This window comes from Crotalus tigris, unplaced genomic scaffold (genome assembly GCF_016545835.1).
Source record: "Crotalus tigris isolate CLP2741 ecotype Arizona unplaced genomic scaffold, ASM1654583v1 scf7180000018825.4774228, whole genome shotgun sequence".
In the NCBI taxonomy this organism is placed as follows: domain Eukaryota; kingdom Metazoa; phylum Chordata; class Lepidosauria; order Squamata; family Viperidae; genus Crotalus; species Crotalus tigris.
This window is the reverse complement of record NW_024097215.1, coordinates 2,119,191-2,134,738: the sequence shown is the minus strand read 5'-3', so window position 1 is coordinate 2,134,738 and position 15,548 is coordinate 2,119,191. Positions and strand designations below refer to the sequence as shown.

At 42.0% G+C, this 15,548-nt stretch overlaps 1 protein-coding gene across 3 annotated transcripts; it reads left to right on the top strand.

The window, feature by feature from the left end:
• The first annotated feature begins 5,093 nt into the window (after positions 1-5,093).
• LOC120313965 (interleukin-36 receptor antagonist protein-like) lies at positions 5,094-15,078 on the top strand. Of its 3 annotated transcripts, none has more exons than XM_039356520.1 (6): positions 5,094-5,219; positions 9,348-9,505; positions 10,780-10,893; positions 12,722-12,855; positions 14,614-14,854; positions 14,925-15,078. In XM_039356520.1, the coding sequence occupies exons 2-5, from the start codon at positions 9,445-9,447 to the stop codon at positions 14,848-14,850; spliced, it is 546 nt and encodes a 181-aa protein (XP_039212454.1). In that variant the 5' UTR covers positions 5,094-5,219; positions 9,348-9,444; the 3' UTR covers positions 14,851-14,854; positions 14,925-15,078. The 3 variants fall into 3 exon arrangements, with proteins under 3 accessions (XP_039212454.1, XP_039212453.1, XP_039212452.1); XM_039356519.1 differs by having other exon boundaries at positions 14,950-15,072; XM_039356518.1 differs by having other exon boundaries at positions 14,614-15,078.
• The last annotated feature ends 470 nt before the right edge of the window (positions 15,079-15,548 follow it).

Here is a 15,548-nt window from a genome sequence, read left to right as displayed (position 1 = left end):
AGAGTTAGAAAGGGAGAGACGGAGGGCGGGGCCTCCTCGCCTGATCCTGCAAGGGGAGGGGAGGGGGCTCGGAAGGGAGACTACGGGGAGATCCCAGTATGGGAGGCTCGGCCGGAAGTCGGAAGAAAGTTCTCGATGGCTGCGCTGTGGCTGAGAAATGTTAAAGGGCGTCTCCGTGAAGGCACCCGGAGCTGAGATCAACTGGAAGGTTTTCGGAAAAGGGAAATCGGAACCGGTTAGAAGCTGGATGGGACACCAAGAGGAAATTCCAATAAGTGATGGTCGAGTTTAATGGAGTTATCAGCTTTTGCGAGCCGTAGCTCATTTCTGTACATCAGGTAAAGTCAACTACTGCTCATGAAAACAGGCTTTTCAATAAAATTGGTGAGCTGGGAAAGGTGCTGGCAGACTTCTGATTTTTTTTTTTTTTTGCAGAGATGTGGTAAGCTATTCAATGCTCTCCTACAATATATGGACGAGAGATCTTATTTGTGAGAGCCTGTATTGTTAGAATTATATTCCATAATGTTAAGTATTAAACATTACGTCCAGAAAATGCAAAATGTTTACAGAACATTTCTCTCTCTCTCTCTCTCTCTCGTTTGGTGATTTGCTTATCTCGCACAAAAGCATTCTGGATTTCTCCCTGCATTCCGTAAAGAGTTTCCCCTTCTTTCCAACTTTGAAAACGGAGCGAAATGAATGAAGAAGTTCTCTCTTTATGTGCTTTTTGTTTATCTCTACGGAGCAAACCTACTTCCGACTGATCACGTGGAGGAAAATACACGCCCTTGCAGTTTCCAGCTTTGCTAAATGCCACAGCTGTAGAGGCGGAGGCAGTTTGAAAGGACGAATCTTTCCCCCCAATTTACAGAGGAAAAGCATGCATGTTTATGTTGACTTACCCAGGAAGTTCCGCTACGCGTCAGTGAGCTTACTCCTCTGAAAATATATCCCTGGCAGGTTTTACCCCGCTTCCTCACTCAACGAGCATTCTATGATCCCAACAAGGTCCCTTCGAGGTAGGCCAGGTGAAACACTGGCGACCCGAAGACTCCCCAGTAGAAAGAACATCGCCATGAAAAGTGGAGAGACGTTTGCGTATATTGTGCGTCTCTTAAATTTCTCTCGCAGGGACAAATGATGGCTAAGAGTTTAAACCTGAAGTAGAATATATAGATCTCCCCAAAGCGGGGGACGTTTGAGTAAGGGAGCTGGGTGCTCTCATGAAAGGAGAGAAGCAACCTAGAACTAAGGAGAAACTTCCTGACAGTGAGAACAATTAATCAGTGGAACAGCCTGCCTCCAGAAGCAGTAAATGCTCCAACACTGGAAGTTTTTAAGAAGAGACCGGACAGCCATTTGTCAGAAATGGTGTAAGGTTTCCTGCCTGAGCAGGGGGTTGGACTAGATGACCTCCAAGGTCCCTTCCAACTTTACTACTATTACTATTACTAATCCAGGGGTTTATAGTGGACGATGGGGGAAGGGGGGGTCTCAAATCCAGAAGAGCTGCATTTCCAACCATGGCAATCCCCAGCCTATGATTGGGAATTCTGGAATCCGACTGGGAAAGACTGAGACGCGGCATATACTGTACATTACAGCAGAGCGCGTGTGTTTACAGTACGGCGCAAGAGATGGGGCTTCTACTTAACCTGGTAACTGAATTAACCCGAGTTCACACCGCACCTTTAACCGGGTGATTGAAAAACCTAGCGGGCTGCGCGCACCCGTTGAAGTGCTTCAGTAGTTCCAGTCTTGATTCTTTGGGGCCGGGGGGCGGGGAGGAGGTTGGTGGTGCGGCGTGCAATAATGGGGAGCTCTCATGCCCGCCAGGGAGGACTTGATGGCTTATCGTTTCGTGCAAACGCAAAAAAAAGCGGTTCAGTGCAGCCTTTGGATTCGACCCAACGCAGCCAGCCGTGATCTCGGTTTACCCCACACCCCAGGGGTAGGCAACCTCGGCTCTTTTATGACTCATGGACTTCAACTCCCAGAATTCCCGAGTCAGCATAGCTGACTCGGGAATTCTGGGAATTGAAGTCCATGAGTCATAAAAGAGCAGAGGTTGCCCATCCTTGCCACACGCTGAATCACAAAGCAACCGGGCTGGCCCCGCAGTTGGCGAGGGCGGGCGACGCCCCAGAAGCTACAAACCAACCAGGCCAAACTTTTAAGTTCTGCTGACTTCGGAGAAGAAGCCCGGAGCGCCGGCGCCCCCTTCGGCCAGTTCGCGGGGCTGGACGCTTCCTCGCCTGCCTTGCCCGCGGCGGTGGCGATTGCCACTCGGGGAAGACCTTGCCTAGCGGGCTCGTTCGGTTCCGGGATAGGAAACGCCCGTCTGCTCCTTTGGCGAGGCCTCGCCCGGCCTTGTTGGCTCCGAGGCGGCGCTCCAGGGTAGGCTGGCCCGCTTCCACCATCGCCGAGCGAGCGAGCGAGCCGCTTTCCCGTCTTCGCCGGGGCTGAGCGCGGCCGAACTTTGCTCAGCGTCTTGAGCCAGCGGGGGCGCGGATTTTATTTGACTTTTCAAGAAGAAGAAAGGACGAGGGAAAATGTACGGCTCGTGTATACGGATATTCTTAAGAGAGATCGCTTATGCAAATATATGTATCGCGTGCAGTTGCGGTTAATTTATTAAATCTTACCAGAAGGGGAAAAAAAAGATTAAAGGCACTCCGTGCCGTCAAAAATTCTCTGAATAAACTTCCTCCTGGTGATCATAGGTGTGTTCCAATATAGAAAGGAAATTCTTGAGGCCTTTTTAGGCAGTTGAAGGAGAAACTGATCTGATGATGTTACTTACTCGTTTGGGTACTGAAATGTCGGCAAGAAAATAATATCGCTCAGAGAGCACCAAGGACCCCACAGTCCTCCTCCTCTCAAACCCCACTCCCTTCTAGCACCTATATGCTATTACCTAGTTGGGTAATGAAATGCCTGCAACTAAGCTCAGAGAGCACCAAGGACCCCACAGTCTTCTTCTTCCTCCTCCTCCTTGCAAACCCCACTCCCGTCTAGCACCTATGATGTTACCTAGTTGGGTAATGAAAGGTCTGCAAGAAAATAATCTAACTCAGAGAGCACCAAGGACCCCACAGTCTTCTTCCTCCTCCTCCTCCTCCTTGCAAACCCCACTCCCATCTAGCACTGATGATGATACTTAGTTGGGTAATGAAATGTCTGCAAGAAAACAAGGAACACCAGAGAGCACCAAGGACCCTATAATCTTCCTCCTCCTCCTTGCAAACCCCATTCTCTTCTAGCACCTATGATGTTACCTAGTTGGATAATGAAATGTCTGCAAGAAAGCAACCAAGCTCAGAGAGCACCAAGGACCCCACAGTTCAACTCTGAACTATACATACTCTTCTCCATTTTTTTCCCTTGCTTGTGGCTAGCATATTGACTAGACCAGTGGTTCTCAACCTGTGGGTCGGGACCCCATTTGGGGTCGAACAACCATTTCACGGGGGTCGCCAAACCACACTGTCCGCCATTTTTTTTCCCTTTTCCCTAGCTGTCCTACTCCCTCTTATTAGTTGCCACACCCACTTGGGGGTCACCACAACATGGGGAACTGTATTATGGGGTCACGGCATTAGAAAGTTTGAGAACCACTGGACTAGACAAAACTCACTGATTTATTCAAAGGAACCCTGATTAAAAAAAGCCATAGTTTATGTAGGGCCAGCAGACCTGGGCTTAAAAATCTGGGTGACCTGTTCGTGGCATCAGAGCCACTTTTGCTAACTTGAGTTTTGCAACCCACATCATGTAGTCTTATGTATTTGTTACAATCTCTTGAAAAGAGTGAATCAAAGTGAAAATAAAAGCAGTCTTGTAAATGTCTTTTTTTTAATTTTCACTTTGATTCATGAGGGGGAGCCAGAGGACAATCTGTTCACACAAGTCACAAGGACTCAACTTTTCCAAATAGTTTGAGGAAGACTATTTCTTCATAATATGAAAACTAAGAGAGGTTTTTCTTGGCATCAGGATTTGTAATTTTATTTCAGACTAATTCCTGGCTTACCCCTAAGTCTGCCTGGGTCAGAAATAAGAAGATGGTTCGTATGCTTGGTTCTGGGACCTTATCGTGGTTTCTTTCCATAAATTTCCAGTGCATAGGGGAAGGCAAGATTCTTTGAACCCTATTTTTAAGGTTCTAAGGTAGCTTTCTGAAACCTGATACCATCTGAATGTCTGTTGGACAAGTTGTTTGGAAACCAAGGCTCAACCCATCTTGGTAGTGTAAGGTTTTACACTTTGCCTCACAATTGCCCCAGCATTACTCCAGAGGTTTCAGCAAGCAAACAACTTTTATTTTGATCAAATTGCCCGATCTTTATATAATTTATTTAATAAATAAATTAGGATGCTGTAAAGGTTACTTAACCTGTAGTTTGCGATTAATTGAAGATCAGGATCAACTTTAGATTCTAGTTGTTGAGGTATTGCTCCTCACAAAGTCTTTTAGGGATGGCACTACTTTAAATGTTGACTGAACCACATATAGGAATTTGGACTTGACAATACAGAAACCTAAATTGCTGTGATCTGTATCGTGGAAGTCAGATTCCTTGCAAATGAGTTGTCAGATTTTTAGCAATAAAGTCTCACAATAGCAGAAGAAGTTCAGGGTGTGATGTACAGCAAAGCCTGATCAATAAAATGAGCCTCTCTAATATCAGAGTAGTTACAGGAATAATATGGAACTGGTGTTTTCTTTCACTTGATTCTAGGAAGTGGGAATATTGGGAATAATAATGCTGGGCTGATCAAAATAAAGGTGGAATTAAAAAAAAATCTAACAAACAAAAGCTACGGTAATTCAGACAACCACTTTTTAAAAAAGAAAATTTCCCCGCTACTCTTGATCACCACGTGCTAGTTATAGCTTTTCAGCATGGAAGAATCTTACAAAGCCTGTGAAAAATCACTCCATACAACAGGCCAAGTTAGCTTTCTCTCCTTATGAAAGAGATTACCCAAAGCCATGTTAAGTTAAACATAAAGGTTTGCAGAAACAACACTGAGCTTCTTGTTTTAGGGGGAAGGAACTTCCTGCTACGTTTATACTATGCCTATCCCTGAAGTTGTAACTTATTAATGAAGTTTAACTACTGGGAAGCTGTTAAAAACCTCACGCAAAATCAAGGAAAAACCCAAAGTGAAAGAAAGCACAGAGGGGAACAGGACTCATTCGATCAGCTCAGGTACTAATTTCTTTCGTTCCTATTATTATCTTTCTGTCTTTTCTTCCTTTTTTTAATGATCAGATCTCTCTCTTCACTTATTATTAATTTTTAGCTCCCATTTTCTTTCCTAGCATCTTTTTTCTTTTGATGTTCAGATCTCTCTCTTCCATTTGTGCAATCATTTGGGTTGTGAGACAGAGAATCAGAATCTCCAAACTCTTAATTTTTCCCAGTCTAAATTATCTCTAAATAGGAAATACGGAGGGTTTAAATTAGATGGAAGGTCTGAGAGAGGATTCAGCACCCTGTCCTGTGGAGCAAATATAGTAATAGTAATAGTAGTAAAGTTGGAAGGGACCTTGGAGGTCATCAAGTACAAGCCCCTGCTCAGGCAGGAAACCCTACACCATTTCGGACAAATGGCTGTCCAGTCTCTTCTTAAAAACTTCCAGTATTGGAGCATTTACCGCTTCTGGAGGCAGGTTGTTCCACTGATTAATTGTTCTTACTGTCAGGAAGTTTCTCCTTAGTTCTAGATTGCTTCTCTCCTTGATTAGTTTCCACTCCTTGCTTCTTGTCCTGCCTTCAGGTGCTTTGGAATATAGTTTGATTCCCTCTTCTTTATGGCAGCCCCTGAGATATTGGAATACTGCTATCATGTCCCCCCTTGTCCTTTTCGTTAAACTAGACATATCTCAGGCCAGATTAAAGGGATGCTATGTGTGTGCTTTTGGATCAATTTTGACTCCTGGTAACTCTTGGATTAAGCCCTTGGAGTTTTCTTGGCAAGATTTCGGAAGTGGTCTGCCACTGCCTTCTTCCTAAGGCTGTGAGAGAGAGGACCTGGTCACCAAATTAACTTCTGTGCCTAAACTGGAACTTGACCTCATGGCACCTGGTTTCTAATCCAGTGCCTTAACCGCTATACCAAACTGGGTCTCTTTAAAAGGATGCCATAGAATTGGGGGGGAAAAACAGAGCAGAAAGAGCTTTCTAAGTCTCCCTCCCTGATAGACACCACTTTCCAATCACTCAATCTCCAGCCCACCTTGATGCTGCTAAGCATCTCATGCAGGACAGCCAAGTTGAAAGAACTATATTTTGTAAAGTTTGGGAAAGATTGGAGAGGCAAATTGGAAACCTGGCTTGCCTTTTATCTATTCAGTTCCTTATTTGAACATTTCTTTGGGTTTTTATTCTGGAACCAATGTTATTGTGGGAATGGATTTCTTAATAAAGAATGGTTCCCCATTAGGAATGTACAACATCTTCATGGCATTACCCTTTTATCACTGAAGTTACAGCGACCTCATTTTATTTTATATTATAACGGTATATCTCGTATTTTGGCACTATGGTTGTTAGATATTAATGCCATAGGATCAGCTACTAGTGATAAATGATTAATGTGCCCAGCCCCCCTCCATTTCATCCTGTTGACTATATTTAAAGATATGTTAGGTAAGAGATAATAATTCTTCCTCAGTGCACCTCAATAAACTTCCCTGGTTTGCTCTAGCCCTTATAATCTAATTACTACACTACAAATATCTTATATAAATGAATAAGCAAGGCTCTCACCTGTGCAAGTGTCTGAAAAGAAAATTCATTCTATTCTCTAGTGATGAAGATGGGGCTTTTTGTAGCAGACTGGCATACCTCCGACCAGATTAGCTGCCTTTGAAAATAGTGCTTTGAAAACAGTTGCCAAATGCTTCGCCCAATAAATTTCTGTGTGTCTAAAAACCGCACAAGAAGAAGGAGAACTGCTTGGTTTCAGGGGTGGAAATATTGTGAACGAGAGCTGTTTCCGCTGCTGAGCCTTGTAAAAGATGATGAAATTGCTGACCCCACTCTCTTTTGACTTTAAAGCAGGAGAAATCACCCGAAGGTGTAAGGTTTTTAGGAAGTTTTGATAGAGTTTCAGAACTCTACTAAAAAAAAAAATGCCACTAAAGAATGACTTTTTCTAGGGTCCCACGCAAAACCATGCATAAACATAGGCCACCAAACATGCCTTTCTTTTAAAAGACACACTTGAAGGGAAAAAAATTCAAGGGGAGATTATGGAAAGGCTAACTTCTTGATTCTGAGTATTACAAGAAGTTCGGTTGCAAACCGGGCGAATGTTCCTCTTCACCCAGTTTTTAAAATGCCCGGGAAAAATGGCAGTTTTGTTTGATCTCTTAGTTTGGGGAATGTTTAAATGGATTTTTAAAAACAAAAACAATCAAGACTGGATTTACCCATTTTGTTTCTTATTTCAGTAAAAAGAAAAAAAAAAAAAGCCTCAAACGCCTGCCAGATTTTGAAGTTTGCTATTCAGTTTCAAGATGCACGGCTTCCATTGGCCAGTCTTGCTGCAGGCAATGTTGGGTTAGATTTGATTGGAGGGAAATTCCAGAATAGGACCATTGCTAGCTTGCCAAACCAAAGAAGACAAATCGACTCACGTTGTGCAACAGGGGAACTTAAGTTAGCAGAATCGTTTTCAAGCATGAATCCTGCTCTTGGAAATATGAAGGTCAAAAGTTCTTTAGATAGGCCAGGAAGTTAGTTTTACTGGTTTTACAATGACTATTTCAGTTGACTTTAGGCATGTCCACAAATCTAGACAGTAAGCTGCTTTCTTGTCCTGCCAGCTTTTTTTGAACTGGGCTCTTTTCTCTTTTTTTATCTTTCCTCTTTTCCCTCTTTTCTCTCCTTTCTCTCTTTTTCCTTTCCTTTCCTTTCCTTTCCTTTCCTTTCCTTTCCTTTCCTTTCCTTTCCTTTCCGTCTTTCCTTTCCCTTTCCCTTTTCCTTCTTTATCTAAAGCAGGGCTTTCCAACCTTTTCACCCATTGTACCACTTTTAGGATATGGCAGTGGTTCTCAACCTTTTTAATGCCGCGACTCCCAACCAGTCATAAGTCGAGGACTACTCAACTGGTGCAGCACCGTTTGCAGAATGGGACTTTTGGCGGGCTCAGCAGGGCAGAGACAGCCTGGACAATTCCTATTGGCTTTTGAAAGCCAATAGAATTAGACTCTATTCAAGAGAGTCTATTCTATTGGCTTTCAAAAGCCAATAGAATAAAAGCACAGCTAAAGGAAAAGGGGAAAAAAATGGTGGATTGCGTTGTTTGGCGACCCCCGTGAAATGGTCATTTGACCCCAAATGGGGTCCCATCCCACAGGTTGAGAACCACTAGGATATGGCAACATCCGAGTATCACCAGTCGCCTAGCAAGGTGTCAAAAACTTGATGACCCCTCCAAAAAAGGGGAAAAGTGTTAAAGTACAGGTAGTTCTCAACTTAAAACAGTTCACTTAGTGACTGTTCGAAGATACAATGGCACTGAAAAAAGTGCCCCCCAAGCCACAGCCGAGCAAGACACCTGCCTGCCCACCCAGTGGTGCCCTTCCTCCTGTCCGAGGTTTCCATTGTTGTGAGCATTTCTGTTGAGGATTGGCAGCAGGGGTGGGGTGGAGGGTGTTTGGTTTTTATTCCCCCGTCTGCTGGGTGGTTGCAGCAGGTTTTGGTCACTTCACATGATCCTGGGACACTGTGACGTCATAAATATGAATCGGTTGCCAAGCATCTGAATGTAAATCACAAGACACTGGAGATGCTGCAACATTCCAGCTGATTGGTGCTTCTTCTGGGCTCAGCAGAAGCACCAGGATCAGCGCCGAGCTCCGGCTGGAGCCTGACGCTGATCCTGGCACTTCCACTGAGCCCTGATAGCCCTGCAGCACCAGCCATCTCTTGCTCAGGCTTGTGTGGTGCTGCCACCAGTTCAGCTCATTCCCCTCCCCTACTACCACTTTTCTAGGATGGTCACGTACCACCTGCCAGGTGCCAATGTACCCATACCACTGGTTGAAAAGCCCACATTTGAACACTACTTGTCATTCAGCAAAAATGTTGCAAAACCATAGTAAAAAATACAAATCCAATCAATCCTATGAGAACAATAAAACAGTGTATTCCCTCCATTCTCTTGAGAAAACCCAGTCTTCTTGGCTCTGTTTTTTACGTTATCCATGCGCAGCAAAGAGCTTGATCTTTTGTCAGTTTTTGCTTAGAATGATTGTGGATTCTTAATTCTCTTCTTATCATGAATTGTGGTATATAATGCTAATCTCTTTCAACTGCTTCTTCCAGGATTGTAACTATAACTGCAAGAGAGGCATCTAATAGCCTGAAAGGTAATCACAAGACAGACAGCAATAATTGAGTAAGTTACTCAGTAACTGTTGAGATGGAACCTCAGAAGAAAACCGTGGATGAAGAATTGAAAGATTTATTCCATGCATTTAAAGGTGAATAGCAACTTTAGGATTGCAATCTAAAACATTCTTTGGCTGTGCATACCCACCGTTTCATTGCAAGATGAACATATTAGAACAGGGAAACTTGTTAAATTGCTACATTACACAGTTTCTTAACAATGGAGAGATTTAGACTCATCTCGAGAACTGAACAAAATAAGTCATGGGAAATAGCAACACACCTATTTGTAATTATAGTCAGTGTCTTTGCCATTTGCAACCTTGATTTGAGCCATGAATATGAAATAATGTCTGCAAGATGGTGCATAATAATAACCATCGGAATTGACACAATCACCTTTGGTCAGTTGCAAAAGGCAGCTTTCCTTGGAACAGGTTACCTCCTGCAACAATACCTTTAACCCTATCACACAATAACACCTGCCTATCCCAGGTCCTTGGGAGGGACTTGACAGGTCGATAAAAATGCCAAACGTCTAGTGGACTATGTGATTAACCACAATAATAATAATGGTCCTTGGAAAAGGACTCGGTAGGTGAACAACAATGCCAAATCCAGTCTAAACATCTGGTTGACTTTGTGACCCAACCATAATGGATTAAAATGTGCATTCTGTTGGATCCCACTGACTGGGTGACTCACAACAATCCAGCCTGTTGTGTTCAGTTCAATAGAACATAAGAAATAAAGATAAAAGATGGCAAGCATGATGACGTGCGGGATCTCTCTCTTCTCATCAAAGGCCTGGCTGAAGAGCAGGTTTCCCTGGCTCCTTTATATAACAGCAGAGTGAGGAATGTCCAGAAGTGGGAAGGGGAAACCTCGTTAAATTATATATAGGTAGTCCTCGACTTACGACCACAACTGAGCCCAAAATTTATGTTCCTAAGCGAGACAGTTTTTAAGTGAGTTTTGCCCCATTTTATGACTCTTCTTGCCACAGTTGTTAAGGGAATCATCAAAGTTGCTAAGTTAGTAGCCTGGTTGTTAAGTGAATCTGGCTTCCCCATTGACTTTGCTTGTTGGAAGGCCGTAAAAGAGGATCACATGACCACAGGACACTGCGACCGTCATAGGTACATGCCAGTTGCCAAGTGTCTAAAATTTAGATCACATGACCACGGGGGATACTGCAATGGTCATAAGTGTGAAAAGCAGTGATAAGTCCCTTTTTTTCTGCGCCATTGTAACTTCAAACGGTCACTAAAAAAACTGTTGTATATCACACCTGCTTCCTATGCTAATATCTTACATGTTTTCATCATTTTAAATCTCTTTACTCACTCATAGCCATGTCTTCCAGATAAAGAAGCTATGGATAAACCCTGGGACTTCCGAATGTGGGATATCGAACAGAAATATATGTTCTTTGAGAAAAATCAGCTGATAGCAGCCCCGCTGTATTCTACATCATCAGGTATTAGGGAGCAACATTAGTGCTTTAGTAATTCTCAATTTTTTCTTTATGCTATTGGGCAAAAGAGATCACAGCAGTAAATTCTGGCTGTCCCAAAGGTGTCTTTTTCCAATAGTCAATTGGACTTCCTTAAGTTTTTTTTTCTTTGAAAACATTTCTGCTTCTCACCCAAGAAGCTTCTTCAGTTCAGTTTCAAAGAAAAATAATAATAAGTCCGATTACCTTTTGGAAAAGCACTTTTGGGACCACCATGACTGGGATAATTGGGAACCTCCGTAGACATGTCAATTCTGGAGTTGCATAACCAAGGGCTGATGACTGGCTCTTGTTATGGAGAACCATGGAGCTGGTGATTCTTTCAGTTGCTTCTGCACCACATTCTTGTCTCGGAAGGAGATTTGCCCAGTTTTGTCATCTAGATACTTCTGCTTGTTCTTCTCCTGACATTTCAATATAAAGTTACACGTGGCTTTAGAAGTTGCTTGGGTGCATGCATTCCCCAATCAAGGAGAAAAAAAAAAGGAAAATGGAAGTGTTGGATGCCTTGACACATAAATAAGCTAAATAATTGTAAGTCAACTTGAAATCCTGATAAGGATTGCGAAGAATCCTGGTGACACAGTAGTTAAAATGTAGTATTGCAGGCAAAATCAGCCTACAGCCTGGAGTTTGATCCTGATGGGGCTCATGGCTGACTCAGCCTTCCATCCTTCCGAAGTTGGTAAAATGAGGACCCAGAGTTTTGAGAGCAATATGCAGATAATGCTTCTATCTTGTAAACTACCTAGAGAGAGCCTAAATGCTAAAAAAAGTCCAAAATAATATTACTGGCATATATTGCAAGAAACTCTGAGTCCAGAACTATAGAGGGCAATTAAAATACAGGTAAGTTATTCCAACCCTGGAGACTGGATGAGATTTTAAAATCTAACCCAAAGAGTCATGCTGGAAATCTCACTGTGCAAAAAACAACAACAACCCAACAACCTGTTGCTTGACTGTTTAGGGAAGTAGGAATTAGACCAAATGACTGGGTGCATTGAAAAATGTTACTTTATTGTCCTGGCCACTATAATCTAAGACCCACATCTCTTTGGGGAGAGGAATTAGATAGTTCAGATGGATGATCCAAGGAGAAAGATCCCCAGTGCAGAAGGATCAATGCTTCTTCTGATCAATAAAGATCTTGTTATTTACATACCATTAGTACAGGTAGTCCTTGACTGACAACAGACTGTTCAAACTTACAACGGCACTGAAAAAGGGACTTATAGCCATTTTTCACACACTGTTGCAGCATCCCCCACGGTCACATGAGTTATATTTGGATACTTGATAACTGACTCACATTTATGACGGTCGCAGTGTCCCAAGGTCACCTTTTGTGACCTTCTGACAAGCAAAGTCAATGGGGAAGCCAGATTCACTTAACAACCGTGTTACTAATTTAACAACTGCAGCAATTCAATTAACAAATGTGGCCAGAAAAGCCGTAAAATGGGGCAAAATTCATTTACTAAATTTCTCACTTAGCAACATAAAATTTTGGGCTCAGTTGTGGTCATAAGTCAAGGACTACATGTAATATAGATGTAGTAATGGGTGCAAGCTGCAAGCTACCATATGATTTGAAAATCAGTGTGGACATAGAATAACTCAGGACCTAATGAATACCTAACTGATACTTGCTTTATGGTTTATTTCAATAGCTTTAAAAAAATGTTATTGACATCTTTCCACCAACAGCTTCTCATTCAAAACTCTACTTCCAAATAAAGATGCTTTTCTCTGTTTTTGTTGACTCATCTATATTGTTATTGTTCTGCAGAACAGTTGATGGCTGTGGTCCCCAACAACAACTTAGACATCAAAAAACGACCCATCTTTTTGGGACTCACTGATAAACTCCTGACCTTGACCTGTCAGTTGTCAGTTAATGATGAACCTCAACTAGTGATATTGGTGAGTTTCATATTTTAAGTCCTGAAGAAAGAGGGAAGTCACAAAAAAGAGGGGAGTCAATCTGTTCTCCAAAACACCTGAAGGCAGGACAACAAGCAACAGATGGAGCCTAAATAAGGAGAGAAGCAACCTACAACTGAGGAGAAACTTCCTGACAGTCAGAACAATTAATCAGTGGAACGACTTGCCTCCAGAAATTGTGGATTCTCCAATACTGGAAGTTTTTAAGAAGAGTTTGGACAACCATTTGTCTGAAATGTTATAGCGTTTCCTGCCTGAGCAGGGGGATGGAATAGAAGATATCCAAGGTCCTTTCCAACTCTCTTATTCTTTTATTCTGAATTGCCTACTTATTCTATTATAATTAATGTACCGTATCTATACACTGCATTAAAAACTACTACAGTATAAGGTGCACTCATAAACCCCTTTCTTTGGAAGAATAAGCCTGTTCCAATCAAATCAATGTCACCCCCTCCACTTGTTTATTGGGATATATTTATCACAATAAAACGCAGTTGTAGCTTTAGCTGTCTGATGAAAAAATGGTTTATGGTGAAAATAATAGCAATAGCACGTATATTTATGTACCGCTTCACAGTGCTTTACAATCCTCTCTAAGCAGTTTACAGAGTCAGCCTATTGCCCCCAGCAATCTGAGTCCTCTTTTTACCGACCTTGGAAGGATGAAAGGCTGAGTCAACCTTGAGCTAGTGAGAATTGAACTACTGGCAGTCGGCAGAATTAGCCTGCAATACTGTATTCTAACCATCGCGCTACCATGGCTCTTATAATATATTTTTAATGAAGTGTTTCTGATTTGTTCAGCTTCTGTTATTGCTAGTTTACCTTGGCAAGGTGATTAGCAATGAATTCCTTCTTAACATCAGAAAGAAATAATATGGAAACAGTACAGTATAGCTTGTTGTAAACTGCTTTAGCTAATCCTACTTGGGAGGCTAAAATTGGAGCATAAGCTACAATGGGAAATTTTCAGAATAGAATTTTAACTGAATTGAAGTAAGAATGGTTCCTGTTTATACATTATATCACACAGCAAGGCAGAATTAGGTATCCGGAATGTGTTCTTTTAGGACTCAAATAGAAATTAATAACAATTACTAAAGTTTGATACCAAGTTCAAATATGTAAACTGTGCCCAGCAGTTGTAATACAAATGGAATTGTATTCATCGCTTTATTGATGAGATGGGTGGCATATTAAATTAAACAAACAGAGAAGCAGACTGACTATGGCGAAAGAAAACAAAGGTAGTACCAATAATCATAGATGCCTTGGATGCAATCCCAAAACATCGGGAGTGCCACTAGAACACCATCGGCATAGACAAATTCACCAACAATCAATTGCACAAGACAGCTTTACTTGGAACAGCTTACATTCTGCCATGATACCTTTGACACCAATAAAGAACAATATCTGCCTATCCCAGGTCCTTAGGAAAGACTTGATAGATGAACAAAAATGACAAGTCCAGTGTAAGCATATGGCTGACTGTGAGATCGATCATAATAATAACAATAGTGGGCAGGATATATATCACTTAAAATTTCCATGTTCTTTTTTTACAATGCTTCTTTTAAACTGAAATATAGCTGTCTTTTGTTGGTTTGTTTCATCATGCTTTAAAAAAATTCTTTTCAATTCAATATTTTTAACCATTAATGCATGGATTAAAACAGAAGTAGCTAATCCTGCAGCTCTCCTAACCAAGCCTTGTATTTTTATTTTTTTTAGGAAGCCAACATCATGGATCTTTACAGAAGTACGAAGGAATTCAAGAATTATTCTTTCTACGCGGACAATAAAGGCACTAAAATGACTTGCTGCTTTAAATCTGCAGCTTTCCCTGATTGGTTTTTATGTACCTCAATTCAACCAAACATGCCTCTTGGTCTTTGTAAAGCAGGAGATTCTAAGATCATTTTGTTCAATTTTGAAAATGTTTCTTCCACTCCAAAGCTTTTGCAATGATAAAGTAAGTAATAGTAATGTTTTGATTAAAAATGGAATATCGAATTGCGAGTAAATTCTAGATTGCCTCTTAGTATTGTTTTATTTCTGGCCTCCAAGGACTATGGAAGACTAACATGGCAATGCTGATGGAAGAGGTGGAGCCATAGCTGATTCCTTGCCTGTAACACAACCTGGATGCATTTAGTTTTGATTCAGTAAGAACAGAAATGAAAATAAAAACCTGAAATCAAAACCAGTTTCGGCGTTTTGTTGTCAAGTTTCAACAATGTCACTAACCTTAACCCTAACCCCATTTGGTGTCGAATGACCATTTCACGGGGTCGCCAAACAACGCAGTCCGCCATTTCCCCCCCCCCTTTTCCTTAGCTGTGCTACTCCCTTTTATTCTATTGGCTTTTGAAAGCTAGTAGAATAGACTCTCTTGAATAGAGTCTAATTCTATTGGCTTTCAAAAGCCAATAGGAATTGTCCAGGCTGTCTCTGCCCTGCTGAGCCCGCCAAAAGTCCCATTCTGCAAACGGTGCTGCACCAATTGAGTAGTCCTCGACTTACGACTGGTTGAGTAGTCCTCGACTTACGACCGGTTGGGGGTCGCGGCATTAAAAAGGTTGAGAACCACTGTCTTAGATTCAGGTAAAAAACATGTAAGAAGCAGAAGGCTACATAGAGGCTGTTCTTCCCATACTTAATTAGCG

Coding starts and splice junctions, on each gene's coding strand:
- LOC120313965 (XM_039356520.1), top strand. CDS start 9,445: ATGGAACCTCAGAAGAAAACCGTGGATGAAGAATTGAAAGATTTATTC. Junction 10,894..12,721: donor GCTGTATTCTACATCATCAG/GTATTAGGGAGC, acceptor ATTGTTCTGCAG/AACAGTTGATGGCTGTGGTC. Junction 12,856..14,613: donor AACCTCAACTAGTGATATTG/GTGAGTTTCATA, acceptor TATTTTTTTTAG/GAAGCCAACATCATGGATCT.